This window comes from Cynara cardunculus (genome assembly GCF_001531365.2).
Source record: "Cynara cardunculus var. scolymus isolate 2C chromosome LG 1, CcrdV1, whole genome shotgun sequence".
Taxonomy (NCBI): Eukaryota; Viridiplantae; Streptophyta; class Magnoliopsida; order Asterales; family Asteraceae; genus Cynara; species Cynara cardunculus.
In genome coordinates, this window is record NC_037528.1 from 15,995,818 (window position 1) to 16,015,767 (window position 19,950).

The 19,950-nt window shown below is 31.4% G+C and overlaps 2 protein-coding genes across 2 annotated transcripts; both read right to left on the reverse strand.

Moving 5' to 3' along the window:
• Nucleotides 1-1,164: 1,164 nt before the first annotated feature.
• On the reverse strand, nucleotides 1,165-13,346 carry LOC112529273. The gene is made up of 8 exons (XM_025140474.1): nucleotides 13,105-13,346; nucleotides 12,120-12,253; nucleotides 11,980-12,037; nucleotides 11,745-11,879; nucleotides 11,065-11,667; nucleotides 10,834-10,977; nucleotides 10,604-10,732; nucleotides 1,165-1,942 (listed from the first exon to the last, which is right to left on the reverse strand). Exons 1-8 carry the CDS (start codon nucleotides 13,159-13,161, stop codon nucleotides 1,358-1,360), a joined length of 1,845 nt encoding a protein of 614 aa, XP_024996242.1. The 5' UTR covers nucleotides 13,162-13,346; the 3' UTR covers nucleotides 1,165-1,357.
• Nucleotides 13,347-14,925: 1,579 nt separating this feature from the next.
• On the reverse strand, nucleotides 14,926-18,022 carry LOC112517651 (putative E3 ubiquitin-protein ligase SINA-like 6). Its single transcript, XM_025125057.1, has 2 exons — nucleotides 17,390-18,022; nucleotides 14,926-15,591 (listed from the first exon to the last, which is right to left on the reverse strand). Exons 1-2 carry the CDS (start codon nucleotides 18,020-18,022, stop codon nucleotides 14,926-14,928), a joined length of 1,299 nt encoding a protein of 432 aa, XP_024980825.1.
• Nucleotides 18,023-19,950: the final 1,928 nt, after the last annotated feature.

A 19,950-nucleotide genomic window follows, 5' to 3' on the forward strand; every position in this document is an offset into this window, starting at 1 on the left:
AACAACATTGAATTCAAGAAATACTGATACTTCATATAAAATCGTTTTCCCGAGTATTACTGGACACAAAATCAATCGATAATTATTTCTAAATTAATGTTATCTATCGTATCGTTTTTACTTAGCTTCGTCAATCTGTTCCACCGTAAAAATCAACATATGATATACTTTTAATATATAAATTGACATTATTTGGGACCACAATGTTGACTATTCAAAGTAACACTCTATGTAAATTAATATAAATCGATTGGGTTTCCCTCTCATCTCATGTTAATATTTTTTATTACCGTTCTAAAATTTTAGGGTTAAAACAATATTTTCCGAACCATCAATCTTAGAATGAAAATCCCATATTGGTTATGGTTTGAAAGCTTATTCTTGTTTTATAGATAAGAAAGTACTTAAGATTAATGCATCCAATATTATGTAATAAATAGTCAATAATATATTGAAAAACAAGGATACTTTTGAAATCATAAATATAGATATAAGTTGGACCGTCTCATATGGTTGATAATATTTTGTCAAAAGGTAAGCGTTTTCTTAGCTAATAACAATACATCTACTGAATTTTAATACAAAAATATAATTCATGCGAATTGAATAATAAAAAGAGCCGATAGGACATGATTGATGGAGAATATATCAAAGTTTTTAGTATAAGTAGTTTCGACTTTGGTACTAAATAAAAAAACTTAAAGAATTAACAAACAATACTATAAAATGAACAAACAATAACTTTTTACATATATTCTTCTCCAATTTAATTAATTAATATATTTCCGAGGCTTAATATAATACTATACTTTTGGGTCCTATTAGATATTAAAAAAATTTGTGTCTATTTTATTTAATAATTTTTTTAACTACTACAATATACTAAAAAAATTGAACCCTGTGGACCAGCTCTTCTCGAGACAGCCCTAGGTGGAGTGTGACCTTAAAATGTTACCCGGTAAGAACGAAGACAAGAATCAAGAGTCTTACCCGGTAAATGAGAACGATAACTCTTACCATGATTAGCGCTTACCGGGATAAATTGTTGCATTAAACGCATTTTAATGAATAAAATCTTACCCTGTAATTAAGCGTAAATGCTTACCCGGTAAGTGTTTAGGTAAACAATATACGACCCCTGACATCTACCAAAAAAACGCTTCAAAAACTATATTCAGATAATTTCCTAATTATTTTCAACACTTATATGGCATATACTACCTCATTGTTTCAAATATAAAATCAAAACAAAAGAAAATTAAAAAAAGATAAATAAAAAAACAAGAAAAACACAATATCATCCTACTACATACAATTCCTAATCCAAGAAAACAAAAAATCATGATCTTCAAAGTCTTTAAAATCGATCTCCAACCAAGTCTGGTGAGTTCCATATACAAACCTCCAAATTCAGCTCCCCTGTTGAACTAAGATACCCGAATGGAACCAGAAGGAAATCCGCCAGAGGAACCCCGTCAACCCTGCCCGGTAAATTTTGCGTATGCGACTTCAACCTTAGCGAGCTGCTTCCTCTTTCTGATATGAGATAGTATAAGAAACGTTCGTTAGATGAGCTTGGACCGATACAAGTGACCATGATGGTATGACCAATGTTTTCAGTCCCTTTATTGAGTAGAAAAAGGAGGCCATCTTCTTCTGCTTGAAGTACAAGAAAGGTTTCATCCATGCCTAACGAAACAGGTAACGGGCAATTGTACTGGAACCGGCGACCAGAGTCCCAGTGTTTGGTGCTGAAGTGATCAGACAAGTGTTCATAAAGACCAGTGAAGTTACAGCTCGAAAGAGGGCATGTACTTTGACCATATGTCATTACATCATTATGGTCGTTCATGTTTGAGTAATCTATTGTGTTATTGAACCCATAACCTTCAATCTTGGTTGGCATTGTACTTTCATCCTTGTAAGCGATCGCCACACTTCCCTGCATCAACACGAGATCATATACTCAAGAACTGCTATACAATCAAATACTAGATTAAACTCAGCTATCTTAAGCCAGTTCATTAATGGGTGCATAGATATAGCGAAAACGTAAGCAATCTGGTGATGCATAAACGAAAATGTACCATATTGAACATGAAAAATTATGATCTTACAAAATATAAAGAATAAGATAACATATCTATTTGTGTGGCTAGAAATAAGCTTTCGCGAAAAAATTCTACACATAAATCCACAGAAACAAGGAAAGAAATTTAGGGTAAGGTTTTAAAAAAATCATATGATATAATATATTTTGATTCCGTAATGCAAAGGTGTTGGATAGGAAGTGGTTCGTACAATTTTGACAACTATGATCAAGATATAAATTAATTAAAGCTAGACTAGAGAAAATGTCCAACTGAAGCTGCAGACAACCACAATGTTCATGAAGCAGTTAAAACAAGTAATGCAATTTATTGGTAAATTAGTTTCATTTGATGCTCGGCAGTAGACCTGATTGTTACAATAATACAACCTTTTTAGTTAGCACCCAACAATCGAAAGCTTGGACCATTGCTGAATATGATCGCTTTACTCAACCGTAGTCATGGATTCAGATCTTTACACATACAAAAAGAACACTAGTTTTTCCTTCGTAAAGACTATTACATTTCTTGCAGACATTCTGTTATGCATCCTCATATAAAAGGTAGTTTTCATCATTCAAAGTCATGAAGATCAGGGTGTATGTGTTTGCAATTCACTTTTTCTTTGCCTTCTAGTTAGTTGTTCGTAGCTTCCTAAGATATTACTCTGAAGGTATTACTCTGCCTTCTAGTTAGTTGTTCTTTGCCTTCTAGTTNGAAGAGCCGTAAACGTCTAAAACCATAAAAAAGTGAAAGCCTACAAGTTCTGGTCGGGTTATCGGGTTTGGTCGGGATACTTTGGGTCTGACCTGCTTCCAACCCAATAGGTTCGGGAGCAAAATTTGTATCGACTATCAGTCAAGTGTTTTTACGTTTTCTCGGGTTGGGTATATCGGATTGGTCGAAAATTTAAACACCCCTAATTAATAGGAAAACTTTTCCAATACCTAAATGCATGTGTATTATTTATTTAAATGTATGTTATAGTGTATGAACTTTTTTGTAAAATAAATTGATATATAAATAAAACAAAAAATCTAATGGGCTTACTATTTTGTAGGCTTAGAATTTTTTAAAAATATATAATGTCTATATATACGACAAATAAATATATATATCCTCTTTATTTTTGATGAGGTACGAATCCTAATCCTCCTAACATACTACTAGAAAACTGATTATCTCCGGTGAAAATTTTCGTCGGAAAATTACCGGTGGATTTTAAAAAAAGTCAACTTCCGTTGACTTCGGCCAAAAATCCGCCACTCAATAATTGGGAAAAAAGAAAATTATTCCCGGAAGATTTCGGGGTGATTTCGGTGGACATAAAAAAAATTAAATTTTAATAAGTAACTAGTATGGGAACCGCGCGTTGCGCGGTAGTATGAGTGTTTTGATTAATGATATGAGGATTGTCAATATAAATATATATTAATTGTTAATAGAATCATCAACAAATCATATTCAAATAATTCGAAAAAGTTAAATAAAATATAGTTAGTGAAATTTTAATATATACACACACACATATATATATATTGAGAGAGAGATTTGTTTATTAATAAAGTTGTAAAACTAAATAAAATGAGTAATAATAACGACGGAAATATTAAGGAATCTGACACAAACTTAAGAATAAAAAATACTCCACATAAAGATATGTCTCCTTCAAAGGATGATGTACATGTACCATTTTTCATCTTCAACACACACCTTGACTTTAAAAACACAATAGCGAATGGATCAACCATACGATATGTAAAAAATCACATACCAAACTTAAATACTTCAAATCTTTATAACCCAATAGATAAAATTATAATGCAATCAAAATCATAACATGAACATACATAAAATTATAATACGACTAAACTTACGATAATAACATACTTAAAAATATAATCCAATCAGAATCATGATACAAACATACATAACATTCTAATACACTTTAATTACAAACAAACTTACATAAAATCCTTACCTTAGATCATAATAAAAAATTCTAAGTTCAAATTTTCAAGACTTGATATATAAACGTTAAAGAACTCGAAAACCTGCAAACCAAAAAACGTTCAACATAAGTAAAAATTACATGGTGAACTTGAACATTTTAAATCTTTACCTAAACATAAGAGTTATAATGCAAACAAAAATCACGATACAAACATAAATAAAATTATAATGCAATCAAAATAATGAAACAAATCAATATAAATTTTTTATCTTATATTGCAACCAAAAAATCAGATATTGAACTTGAAGACTTCTTCAAATCTTCATTACATAATGCATAAAAACTATAATGCAAMCTAAATAACGATACAAACATACATAAAATTATGGGAGAAGTGAAAAAAAAAACTATRAAGATTATCAATAGTAAAATAGAAGAAAAACCAAAGAGAAAGAAAATAAATTTAAAAATGTATAAGATAGAGATATAATTTGAGAGGATGTGAGAGATGAAGATGAATAAATAGTTGTTGTGTATAAATAGTTATTGTTAATGAAGCTTAAATTCGAAATAAGTTTATAATATCCTATGATTATAAAATATCAAAATTTTATTCGAATTTATATGATCAAATCGTAAACACAATTTATATGATCCAATCGTAAACACAATCATATCTTATGATAACAACACATCCAACAATATTGAAAAAGAAACATGTAATAACAAATCACATTTTTTTAATGAATATAATTTCTACATACCTTTTAAAATCTTTGAATTCTTCTTCAACTCTCACTTTCTTCATCCCTCACCAAAGAATTTTATATGATTTCATTTTGTTTATTATTGAAACTTTAAAAAACAAATTTCATTAAGAAATAAAAAAAAGTAAATGAAAGAGCAAATCAAGAGTTGGAGGTTAAACTTGAGTATACAAAATTACAAAAATAACCCGGGTTAATTATGAGCTATACATTTTTCATCCAGGGRCAAAAAAGTCTTTAACATATTCAACAATTAAAAAAATCAAAAAAATGAGAAAAAAGATAGGAAGGTATCTAAGCATTAGAAGGTGCCACCTCATTACCTTTGATTTCTTCTTTAATACATATATAGATATAGATTCAAATAATTCGAAAAGTTAAACAAAATATAAATATATACATATATATATATATATATAACCATTGAAGCAAACTCCATGAATCGACACAAATGCACGGTGTCACCTCATTACCCCAAGATTTTACTTATATATATATATATATATATATATATAAAGATATAGTAGTATAATAAAATTTGCACTATAATTTCTACCATTTGGTTTGATTGGTTTCCAACCATGGTTATAAATTTCAAATAGGGTCATCCAAAGAAAGATAACCCTATGAGGCAAACCCCATATTTGACACAAAGACATCCAATCCACCTTTCTTATGCACTTCATATTGTTCAAAAATTTTAATTCTTCATCAATGTGAGATATCTCAAATTCAACCACAATTCACCAACACCTCAATATTCAATTCTCATGATGCCACCTCAATATTCTTGGTTCTTCATTTAATATATATATATATAGATAAACTCTAATTACATTAAATTTTCGGCGGATTTCCTACATATTTTTGGTTAACTTTTTTAAAATTAAATTCCGACAGAAACGGCCAATCCATTGGAAACTTCATCGTGAATTGTATTTTCCGGTGACATTTTTTCCGGAAGACAAATCCATCGGAAATCGTGTTTTCCAACGGATTTTCGGAAGTTCTGTCCACCAAAAAGAGTATGTTATTTAGTAGTGAAAGGCTGATTGAGACTTTACATATCGCTAGACCAAATACACTTTTGTTATCGTACATAAAATTGTTGGAATGGTGATCCGTTAACATAAACTTATAAGTTAGTATTCAATACGTGGATAGTGTCAAAATAATTATATTTAGGAAATAAAAATTATATATATATATATATATATATATATATTGTATAATTCAAAACAACAACAAATCGTATATTACAGTTTGAAAAAAAATACAAAAGACAAACTCTGTCTCAAAATTATATTGCAAGGTCTAATGTCATATAGATGGGTTATATGATTTGTGTGGTGAAACGAAAACCCATGTTTATAATATATTAAAAGGCTAATCGAATGAAAATTAACCACATAAAATGATGAAATTCGTAAAAAGCAATCTCAACCATCCAATTGATACTTTCATCAAGGGTTTTGAAATATTTTGAGAATGTTGTAATAAACTGAACTTTTTTAACCCTAACCAATCTATATATATATATATATATATATATATATATATATATATTAAAGAAGAAACCACATGTAATTATGTGCCCTATTTTCAAAACAAGAAAATGTTTTATTTTTTTTTCTCCTTTTTTCAAACTTTTCCTACCTCAATATTTGTTTTTGATTTTTAATATTCACATTCAAAGATCATTTAATTAGGTTGTTTCAACATATTCATGTTTCCTCTAATAATTACTCTTTTAACTCTCATTATTTCTCTCTATTTGGTTACAAATTTTCATCTTCTCTTTATGGTACACCTCTATAATAATCTCTCTATTAATATATCAATTTTTCCTCTCTTTTCATGTATAATTTTTTGGTACACCTCTATGATAATCTCTCTATTAATCTCTCAATTTTTTCTCTCTATTCAGTTATAAATTTGTGGATGCTATTTGCATTTTTGTTTATTTAAGGTGTCATTCAATAAGACAAATCATGATATGAGTTTTTGTTTATGTAAGTATAGTTTTTTTTTAGTCGGAGACATTCACATTATAGTTGAAATTATGTAGGCATATGGATTTCTTTTTGTGTGGATAAAGTGACATATGAATCATTGAAAAATAGTTTTACATTGTTTAAGCATAATATCACTCTTAACCTCTCAATTTTTCCCCTCTATTCAGTGTTTTTTGTGGTGATTTGCATTTTTGTTTATTTGAGGCGTCATTCAAGAAGAGAAATATGATATGAGTTTTTGTTAATGTAAGTATATTATTTTCGTCTTTTAATTGGAGACATTCATACTAAAATTGGAATTATGCAAGCATATGACTTTTTATTAATCTCTCAATTCTTCTTCACTATTCAGTTATAATTTTGTGGAGGCGATTTACGTTTTTGTTGATTTGAGACATCATTCAATAAGACAAATCATGTTATGAGTTTTTGCTTATGTAAGTATAGTATTTCGTCTTTTAGTTGGAGAATTCACACTAAAGTTGGAATTATATAGGCATATGAATTTTTTTTTTGTCTGTGGATAAAGTGACATTAATCTTCGATGAAATAAGGTAACATTGTTTAGCATAATAATCTATCTTAATCTCTCAATTCTTCTTCTTTATTCAGTTTTTGTGGATATGATTTTTTTTTATTGATTTGAGACATCATTCAATAAAACAAATATGATATGGGGTTTTGTTGATGTTGATCGGTCTATTGTGATTTTTTTCTTCTTTAGCATTGAGCTTGAAAATTATTTTCTAATATTTTTAATTCTTAAAGAAGAAACCAAACATAATGAGATGTTATCATTTAAACATTAGAAACCCATTTTTTTTCTTAGATTTTTGATTTTTTAAAATATTTGGTATATGTAAAAGACTTTTCCATCCCTATATTTAAAATATGAAATTCATCAGAATAAGGTCGTTTTATCCAAGAATGAAAATGAAAGTTTGAAGGTTAAACTTTTTAAAATTATCAAAACAACATTATCCTAATAAATTTAATGTTTTAAATATATAGATGAAAAATTCAGGTTTACTACCATAATACTAAAATTTAGGTTTTATTTTTCCTTCCTATCACTTGATGTATTATTCATTTTCAAACCCTTTTTCTTCAACAATTTATTTTTTCAGGTAATCTTTTATTTTCTCTGTTCATCAATTGATTTGTTCTTTCATTTATAAACTTTATTATTCAATATCATTTTTCAGGTTTACTATGATAATACTAAATTAAGTATTATTCTTGACTTTTGTTGGGATTTTAGAGTTTATTTATTATTATTTTTTTCTTCTATATTTTTCTTAAATTTTTTGAATGGGATTGAGGATTTGTTTTTTGACAGCAGTTATAGAGTTTTGGTGACTACAACGGTTCGATAATTGAATTTTGAATATATGTATAAAAAATATATGATATAACCTCAACAAACTTCAATATTTTCTTTTTTAATTGTTCTTTTTCTTCTAGATTAATACAAGAAGATTAATCTTATATTCTTTTTGGACCTTTGTTGGAATTTTAGAGTTCTTTTTTATTTTCATATTTTATATTTTTCCTAAATTTTAAATTTTACTAATCATTTTATTTACATGATACTTGAATATAATATATATATATATATATATATATATATGTGTGTGTGTGTGTGTGTGTGTGTTTAAATAAAATTTTTTATTTAAGCTAAAATCAAACTCTACATATAATTAACATTGGAATCAATATAATCAATATATTTTATTTTACATAATTTTAATAAAACCATTTTTAGGATTTTTTTTTTTTAATACAGAAACTAAACTATGAACTGTTTAAAACAAATCTAAAAAACTTAAACAAGTCAAATGAAAAAAATAACAAATCAATCAGACTCTTATATATCTAGAATGATCATAATACTAGCTATTATTGTCACTTTATGCAATCGCATGTAGGAAAAAAAGGATTTCAATGAGGTTTTTGACTAATGCTACAAATGAGTATATCATGAACTAATATAAACAAATTGCAAAAATATTCAACAATTATGTCAATGTGAGTAACAACACAATGTTTGCTTGATGAATATAAGTATTTTATGAGAATATATGTAGAAGATAAATTGATATGTATTATGATAAAATAATTCTTTTAATACACCTCATGATTATAATCAATATTTTCATTTTTTTTTATGATTTTGAACCAATTACAAAATTTGATATAATAAAAGAATGATATATAAGACTTATTATATATATATATATATATATATTAAAAGAACAACAAATAATGATAAGTTAGATTCATATATCAAATGTAATATTGATTCTTATTAGTTTAATATAAAAATGTAATCATCGACTCATTTAGCTAACTTCAATAAATTTTTAAAAATTTTATTGTCATCGATGTCAAATACTAGTTTTACTTACAATGAGAAAGTTAAAAGGGCAAAGAGGGTATTTGAACTAACATTTGCAATCAAGAAGGTTGGCAAAATCCGATACTTTGTTTCTTAAGAGATACAACAAAAGAAATGACTGACAATATCCAAGAGATACAACAACAATTACTGCTTCACTCAACCGGATAAGCTTTCTTAATACATATATTTATGACGAATTGATCAATGTTTCCATCCAGAAAGTCTGCCGGAACAGTTAGATACTTCTTGCTAGGTGCATGTTGCTCCCATTTTACATAGACCTCCGGCACAGCCTGTAAAGATAAATATGTCTCCAAATGTTTTGCGGTCAGTTGGTAGACAAACACTCTCTTGAATTTGGCAGGCCCAATGCAATCTACATAGAAGGTTCTATTATTTTCTCCACGGTCATGGTTTAGAATGAAGATGACCTGTTCACTGCGTTCTTGAAGAAACACATGTTTCTGGTTGTTTTCACAGGTAAGAGCAAAGGCAGTGTCAAAAGTAAAAGGAGTAGCAAAAGATGGATGGCATATGTTGAAATGGACGTAAAGGTCTTCCGCAAATCCAACAAATGAGCATGAGGGATGAGGGCATAAACATGTGATTTGGGGGCAGACTTGTTCGTGCTCAACAAGTTTGTGGTAAATCATGATCTGAGTGCAGCCAAAGATCCTGTATTTGCAGTATGCTAGGATTGATTCGGTTAGCTTCTCCATGGCTAGGTTACGAGTGAAGTCGACTGGTGAGGTGCACGAAAGACACACACCATTCGCATTGTCGCAACAGGTGGAACATGAGACGTGCCCATTTTCACACTACAGTAGCATAAAAGAAAAAAATGTGTATGATATGAGAACTAGTAACACAAATCTTTACTTCATATCAGTTTCTTTTCAATCGATGACACCATACGTATACTTTTGTTTTATTTCTAATTATAAACGTTTTCAATAACACATTCATCAATTAACATCACAAATTAATTAAACCCATATAATTTTTATTTTACGATAAATTAATAACCAAACTAAATTATTAGNGATATTACTCTGAAGGTATTACTCTGCCTTCTAGTTAGTTGTTCTTTGCCTTCTAGTTAGTTGTTCGTAGCTTCCTAAGATATTACTCTGAAGGTGTATAGATCCATGTATGATGTACATCTTTTCTCTGTAGTGATGTGTAAAAATGAATCAGTTGACTCGAGTAGATGATCTCTCTCGTTCTTGATGTTGCATCATACCACTTGGTTGGTCTATTTCCGTCACACCATTTAGGTTTTCATTTCGGTTTGACAAACCTTTCATAGTCTATAGAGTTGGAAGGAAAAAAGAACTAGTGATTTGCTCAAAAAATAACGAAGACAATATAGTTACCAGGTTTTCTTCCTGTGGAGCCAGAATGCTACGATCAGCTCTAACAGCAACCTCTCTCAATGGGAGCACATCAACATGAGCCTTCTCAACTAACAAACTCAACCCAAGACCCCTCTCCTTGCAAATCACCTGCAAAACAGCATAAATCAATAAAGCCTGCATAAACGATTATAAATATATATATTCTCAATGTGGAAGTAATAATTTACATTCTCAAACATACAGCTTACCTCTCCAGATCCATAACCACCGAGCTCTTTCTCTTGTTTCTCTCTCTCGGAAATATTTTCCTCTGTCCACAAGGATAAGCATGGAATAACAACAGGACCAAGCTCACAAGGTCCCCCAATGGCAACACTCTCATAGTAAAAGAGCTGTTAATGTTAATAAAACAAAAGGTTGAATCTTGGATCATCAATAAAGCCTATAACAATGTACATAAACTTGAAGATCTAGTTCACCTGGAGAAACAAAAGACAACCACCAACTGCTCGTTGTTTTCCTTGGCGAAAGCGAGCTACCTCCCTAACTAGCTTGTCAAGCAAGAATTTTGCCCAGTTGTACTCATGGATGGAATCCATATCTGTCAAAAAGTGGAGAAACGAAGGGCTAACGTCTAGCCTTGCTGTAGGGCATAAAAGAGTGCCCAACACATAGAGGAGAAATGCTCTTTTAAAGTCATCTCCTGCTTCTGGTTCTCCCAACCTCTCCTCCAAGAAACGCACAGAAATTCCCCGATTTGATGCATTGTACTTTCGACGCAAATCCGCTACCAAGTCATCAGGCCCTGAATTTACAATATCCTTCCCACTAGATGGCAAGCCCATAACAAGTTCCACATCACGGGGAGACAAGGGAATGCGTTTACCACAAATCTCTAAGCTACGCCTAATGGTGTTAAACCTCTCTAGTAACCAAAGGCACAGACTACGGCGCAGAGTTCTACATTTAAGATCAAGGAGGCTACCAAATCCCATGCTCTTCACGGCTTCCTTCTGGTCAGGTGTAAATCGTTTCATCACATTCACTAAACGACCAGGAGAGCACCTCGTGACGAGGTTGGCCTGCATCATGAAGCATGTAAGATTAGTAGGTTAGAAAAAATTAAACTAACAGATATATCTAAAAAGAAATTTGTGACCTGTTTTCGTGGTTTTGGTTCACGGGCAGGAGCGGAACTCAAGTAGTCATCCCATACTTCACGAGCGCGCTTGGTGTATTTTTCTTTCTCTTCAAGGCTCATCACTTTCCAAGCAGCCGAGGCTGCTTTCGTCGCCTAAAAGATGATAATATCAACTCCTGTTAACATTCTTTAGACGATGTTTCCTTTGACCAAATTAGGCGTGCTATAATTGAATCAAGACCATAATGCTTACCACTTTCAGACCAGAGGATTCAGGATGGGAAGCACTGTACTCCTTTATGAACTCGCGGCTAGATTATTATTCATACTTGAGCATGTCAATATCCCATACTAAAAGACATAGCTACCAAGTATATAATAAGCTTTCCATACCTAAAATGCACCCAAGAGCAAGCAGGACGGGGAGTACCACCTTGTTTCTTCTTCTTCTTTCTCCTACTCCATTCAAGCTCATTACTTGCCACTTCTTTTCTCTTGCTCACCATGGAATCGTCATCACTTGGCACCTAAATCATAAAAAAACAGCTTCATAACAGTAAAGATTTAAACCCCACCAGATAGTTAAATTGCTTAAGAAACAATGAGCAATATGTTTAAACCCTCCCCCAAAAAAGAGGATCAATATCACAGTGGCATGAAGAGTTAAAAGTACATATTCGGGAAAATGTTCAATGCATTATGATGCTGGGACAAATTTTAGTTTAAAAACTGGAAAGAATGCATTCTAAGTCAGCTTTTAAGCTATACAATATTCATTCCATAATACAATCAGACAGAAGATGACTATATTTTATAAATCCTCCTACTGCCAGTCAAGGGATTCAACAGCAATTGCAAGTTTTGGAAATTCCCTTCAAGGTGCAGGCGGGCGAAGGGTCCAAAGGACACTTAGCCGGGGGAGAATAATACAATCCAAGAATTCCGGTTTCTCAATTCATATTTCTGATGAACAGCTGATGAGAAGTAACTTTTCTTTCAGCAAAAGTTCATAGGTTACTCAGAATCACTAACTGCAATTCATTAAGCATGAATAATCACAATAATCAGTATATGCCCAGTTAACTACCGCAATACGTCGAGAATTTCTGCTTGGCACCCCCTTCAACCTAGGTTGTAATATATCGTTAAATATGCATTCGCTGTCAGAATCAAAAGAATCCACTACAAACTCCAATTAAATCAGGCAGACATACCAAATTCGTCTTTGAAAGAACAATAATTTCACATTTAAATCCAATAATCAACCACATAAACTGTGCCATCGTCATAATTCGATCAAAAAATTTGCATCAAGCAAAACAGAAAAACGCCAATGAGAACGACAAGTTATAGAAAAACTGAAAACAGAAAATGATACCATTGGCGAGATGTCAGTTCTGTCGAAATCAGGAGAGCTATCAGCAGCCATGTACATATATATATATAATATATATATAAGAGTATAAATTAGATAGGGTTGTGAAAAGGGGGCAACTTCAAATCATTCTAATTTTTCTAGGGTTAGGGATACTGATCGAATTTTGTAGCTAATCGTCAGTGAATTTTCCGATGATCAGGAGAAGGGTAGGGAGAATTTGATTGCTGTCCGACGGCAACAGAGTTTGAGGAGCTTCTGCTTCCGATCGGGTGCATTTGCAACGGCCCACCGTCTTTTTTTTAACTTGTGTAACTTTTCTCTTTGCACTTTTGCCATTTCTTACCCTCTTTTTATCTTATTTTTCACTTGTACCCCGGATTGTTTAAAAATCTCAAATTAATTGATTCTTATTTAGCTTAAATTACAAATTTCATCCCTATGATTTCATGAACATTACGAACTAGGTCCCTAATTCTAAAAAAAACTATGCCTAGGATTCTCATAATTTCATTTCCATCAAGGATGGGGTCTTATGCTCTAGCTTTATTAACCTTAGATTTTTCAGGGTGAGGATATATACAACCCTTTTTATTGGTATGTTAAAAAAACGAGATCTATATATGCTCCTTGATTGTGATTTTGAGTTTTTTCATTTCGGCTCGGTTTAAGTTCATCGATTGTTTAGTTTTAATTTTGAGTTCATCGTTGGTAGGCGGGTTGCAGGTGGTTGAAGAAGATCACCGTTGGGGACGTCAATGACGTATTTCAGTTTCAACTTTTAGTTTTTTTACCTGTTATTATATTATTAAATCAGATTTATATTAATTGTTAAATTTTAATAAACTTAACTTTTTATGTATTTATTGTTTGAAAAACTAATTACTTGTTGATAACTTAAAACACAATGATATCCTTATATCAAAACACACCGCCACAATATACAATTTGATACAAAAAATGCATCAACAAAGATACTAAAAAAGGTAAGACATGATCATGAACAATCTAATTGGTTGACCAATTTGCTCATAGAGAAATATTCTTTCAAATATGAAGAAGTAAGATGGTTTTTAGAGATTAAGACGCCGATTTACAAGAAGTTGCACATATAAACTCTTCATAGAGGAAAGTTACATATGATCTAAAAATCACCTTTTATAGCACTCCATACATTTAATGTAACAATATACATTCAACATGTGTGTTCTTCTGATTTGTTGATCCATGCACCTTTGTATTTTTCATATCAGTCGTTTGATATAATGTAGACATTTGTAATTTCAACTCATCCTTTTGTATGTAGAGTGAACAATAAAGAAAATATAACACTAATAAAATAATACTTTTGAACTTACTTTGTCTGACATGTTGAGGAAGTTCCAATACCAAAAAATGGACTGGTAAGTAAATAATACTTACTTCGTTTGTAGAGTAAACAGTAAAGTAAGTAAATAATACTTACTTTGTATGTTGAACATGTTCTCACACTAGCACTAGAGTTGGTAAACAAAATTTGGTCCCAAAGCTTAGTCGGTGACTATGTGACTCAAATGTATAAGATTAAACTCCAAATATCTCAACATTTAACTTAACACACATACCTTTAATTTAACCGCCTATTTTCATAACTAGAAGTGCAAAATTTAGAGCAACAAACCATTCTTATTACAGATGGTACATATCAATATGCACAACTTGCTACAGAATTGATTCTTACTACTTTGGAAAATGACAAAAAAAAACATAGAAACTTAACAGTCTTTAGGCGAAACTAAAAGAAATGGCTGGCAATATCCAAGAGATACAACAACAATTACTGCTTCACTCAAACGGATGAGCTTTCTTAATACATATATTTATGACGAATTGATCAATGTTTCCATCCAGAAAGTCTGCCGGAATAGTTAGATACTTCTTGTTGGGTGCATGTTGTTCCCATTTCACATAGACTTCCGGCACAGTCTGTAAAGATAAATATGTCTCCAAATGTTTTGCGGTTAGCTGGTAGACAAACACTCTGTTGAATTTGGCCGGCCCAATGCAATCTACATAGAAGGTTCTATTGTTTTCTCCAAGGTCATGGTTTAGAATGAAGATGACCTGTTCATTGCGTTCTTGAAGAAACACATGTTTCTGGTTGTTTTCACAGGTAATAGCAAAGGCAGTGTCAAAAGTAAAAGGAGTAGCAGAAGATGGATGACATATGTTGAAATGGTCGTAAAGGTCTTCCGCAAATCCAACAAATGAGCATGAGGGATGAGGGCATAAACATGTGATTTGGGGGCAGACTTGTTCATGCTCAACAAGTTTGTGGTAAATCATGATCTCGGTGCAACCAAATATCCTGTATTTGCAGTATGCTAGGATTGATTCAGTTAGCTTCTCCATGGCTAGGTTACGAGTGAAGTCGACTGGTGAGGTGCACGAAAGACACATACCATTCGCATTGTCGCAACAGGTGGAACATGAGACGTGTCCATTTTCACACTGCAGTAGCATAAAAGAAGAAAATGTGTATGATCATGAGAACTAGTAACACAAATCTTTACTTCATATCAGTTTCTTTTYAATCGATGACACCATACATCTCAATAACAAGTAAAATATTCTAAGTATACTTTTATTTTATTTTTAATTATATACATTTTCAATAACACATTCATCAATTAACATCACAAATTAATTAAACCCRTATAATTTTTATTTTACAATAAATTAATAACCAAACTAAATTATTAGTTCTTATTATTTTCAAACTATATTATCTTATTACAATGTATAGTCTTATAAATAAGATGTATATATAAAATTAAATTTATTAAAACTTAACAGTTAATGTAAATCTAAATTATAATATCATATAAGTAACAAGTAAAAATCTTAAAATTTGAAATATCATTACACACTAAAACAAAGTAAGAAGTGCATATATATTCTTGGTAAATACTTATCGGACAAATTTCCTCATCGGATAAACATGATAAGGGTAAAAAATGTTACCGAGTAAGACCGATGAGAATGATGGAGAGTCTTACCCGGTAAGTGAGGATGACGACTCTTACCCAGATAAGCGCTTACCCACTAAATTGTTGCATTCGATATGTTTTGATATACTAAAATCTTACGCATCAAAATCAATCATAGTGTTGACTCCTATTGGTAAGCATTTATCGGGTAAGCAATTGGGTAAACGACCCCTTAGTAAGAAATACGTTTAAATATTATGTAGATGGTTCATTTAGAACTACCTAGTAAAAAACACGAGATTTTCCTATAAAATGACATTCTTTGATTTCGAAGATGCTTTATCAACTTATTCTTTTCAACATACTGTCAGCTAATTCCGATACAATGAAAACCATCTTTAATCATCAGTACCGTTTTATGTAATGAATTTGTGTGATTTTTTATGAAAGTACTATTCTCAATAAACAAACAAAATATTTCAAGTATATATATTTTTATTTTATTTCTAATCATATACATTCTCACTAATACATATATTTATTAACATTACAAATTAAGCCACATAATTATTACTTTTATGACAGTTAATGATTAATTTTAAATTAAATTATTTTATTAATATTTTAACTAAGCATGGGTATTAGGAGATGAACAACAACAATGTCAATTAACTGTTTTTATATTTATTTCGATTGGAGGATATTTTTAACCATTTTGAAGAATCTGAAACTAGTTTAACCAATCATGTTCAATTATTTACATATGTAATTTTAAATGTATTTTTTCAATTATTTACACATAAAACTTTCTTTCTTATACATATACCTTCTCACTATGATTTTTTTTTCATTTCAACTTCCCTATATATCTATATCTATATCTATATCTATATATATATATATATATCACTAGTATGTATTAGTTAAATATATTATTATGTTTGAATTTATTAACAGGTAATTAGATTTTTAGATAACTTGAATATATAAAAACTAAATTTATTAAAATTAAACATTTAATAAAAATCTAATTTATAATACAACATAAATTTAAAAACTAGAATATGATAATACAACAAAACAATTAAAAGAATACATGAATAAAACCCTTAATTTTGTTGTAAACATGAAAACTTTAAATACTGAAAAATATGTAAATAAATATTATAATATGAAATTTAGGGTTTCACTGGTGCAATATATGTGTGATCTGATGTGTGTATATAAATATATGTGTGTGCAAAACATCAAATAGAAGCCAACAGCAGTAATTCAAGAACTGAATTCAAAACAACATATAGATTAGCAATCGAGGTTACCTGGTAGATCGGGGCACGCAAAGGTTTGAGGCAGCCTGGGCAATCCAGCAAGGTCTTATCGGTTAGCATCACCGTAGTTGCAGCATCTAACGCCGCTGCAAMAGCGTTACGTGCATCACCGGCATTTGCTTCTCGTCCTGTCAGCGATGCTACCGAAGTAGGAGGCTCCGTCACATGCTGCTGCTGATGTTCGCCTTCCGCAACACTATCGTCCCCCTCCTCCTCGCCTCCCGTATTCACTTCTTCTCCTCCTTCCTCCTCCACGTCGTCAGGATCTTCTTCTTCACCTTCATCCAGATCGTCTATGTCGTCCAGATCGTCGTCTTCCTCGATGTCGAAAAGATCGTCATCTTCATCCGTCGTGGTCTCATACCCWTCGGAACTCGAAGCAGGTACCTCTTCTATGTACGTGTTCGATCCCGTAACCGTCTGCGACTGTTGAATCGGGCTCTGCGGTCGCACTTGGAGTTGGGGTGGCGAATGCGCCGCCGATTCGATGAACCGCGGCCGCTTATTAAGTGGCCCAAATTCTTCCCTAGGAATCTCCTCATCGTCGTCATCGCTGTCAGAAAATTCCGCAGCTGGAGCCAAAGTTTGAAGCCTCCTGATTATGTTTTGAGTTCTGTCGGCCATTGATTTACTTTGCAGAGATTCTTTGTGTTTTGGAAAATGAATATTCAGACACAGTAGCAGTAGCAGTAGCAGCTGTGTCAGTAGACGGTGATGGTTTAGCCTATGACAAAGGATCCTTTATAGAGGATTTTCTAGGGTTTTGTTGGATTTCACAATGTGCACGATGCTAATCGGGATTCGTTACCAAAAATTCCAAATCCAATACGTAGGCCCAAAACACTGGGATCATATGAATAATTTTTTATAAAAAAATCCATCGTATTGTGAAATAGAAAAAATACGCAATAAATATAGATTCGAACTAATGATTTATATGATTCGCAAATTTTGAATAAATTGTAAAAAATTATCAAATTTAGAAATAAGTAAATATGTGGTGAAGATGACGATCCTGCTTCGGTTCCCGAAGGGTATGCGACAACGACGGATGAAGATGACGATCTTTTCGACATCGATGAAGACGACGATTTGGACGACATAGATGATTTGGAAGGAGGAGAAGAAGACGATCCTGAGGATGCGAAGGGGGAAGGATAAAAAGAAAGAGGATTTGGGAGGCAAGGAGGAAGGGGAAGATACTGTTTCGGAAAGGAAACAGTAAAATATTGGCATGAACAATGATCGGAGCAATATAGATAGTTTGATATGATATTGATATTGTCATGTCGACGGAAGAATGTGAGAAGACCTCATTGTTCTTGTCACAACACTTATCAAGTTTTGAGATTTGAACGAACACACATATATTTTTATAGGCTTCTTGAGAAGTTCTGTTACAACGGCTATAATGGAATACCATGATTTCAAATCTAACGGTCGTGCTTTTAGGGTTTCGCTAAAGGTCGGCCGTTGCCTAAATTGTGAGGGTCGATGCGGCCCAATCAGCCCAATACCATTTGTTTAATCATTGGATGTTGCACAATTTAAAATTTTACTGTAAGTTATTGAAATTTGGGACACAAATATTTAATTAGTTCTCCGGGAAAAAAATATAGCACAATCATTAACGTTATTTGGTTTTATTAATTAATTTTGTAATATTCTAATAAATAATAAATAATTAACAATTTAATAATCAATAATTAAAAATTAATAATTAATTAAATTTGTAGTTATTAAAAAAATTAGCGAGGGAACTGATTTCTGGTCTTTCTGATCAGCGATGAATTAGCGAAGGAAATTGTTTTTGACAAATTACCTCGCTAATCTCTCGCTGATCAGCGAGGGAACATTGAGGGAAATGGTTTTGGCCTTTCCCTCATTGATCTCTTGCTGGTCAGTGAGGGATTCCCTCGCTGATCAGTAAGAGATCAACGAGGGAACTGGTTTTTTGGCCATTCCCTCGCTGATCAGCGAAAGATTTTTTATGTCGCTGATACTTTGTTTTCTAGTAATGGTTGGAGATAAAAAATTCATACTAGAAAACATAAATAAATGTGTCTCATTCGGACCTTTCAGTCCATAGATGTAGATCTCGGACCAAATTCGATAAACTATTTTTTGGAAAAGGAAAACAAGTCAAATTCGTGAAAAAAAAACGATTGTAAGAGAAATACTTCAGAGAATTTTGGATCCTATCATCCTGGACCAATCTTACCTGGGATCGCAAATCCGAAGAAAAATTTAATACATCTTGATGAAAATAAAATTCGAAATTTATGTTTGAACAATATAGAAATCACAAATCGAAATGGTGTCAAGTTAATTATTTATGGAATTCTCAATTTTTTGCATAATTTTTTAATTCAAAATTATGTTATACATTAATATTTGGGATTAAAAAATAAAATTTTAATCTATTAGTATGCCTCAATAATTATCATGATTTGAATGTGTTTGTTAGTAATTTTATGAAGTTCAAAACATAAATATTTAAAAAAAATTGTATCATATGCATTAATTAGTTATAAACTTGAATTTTAAGAATA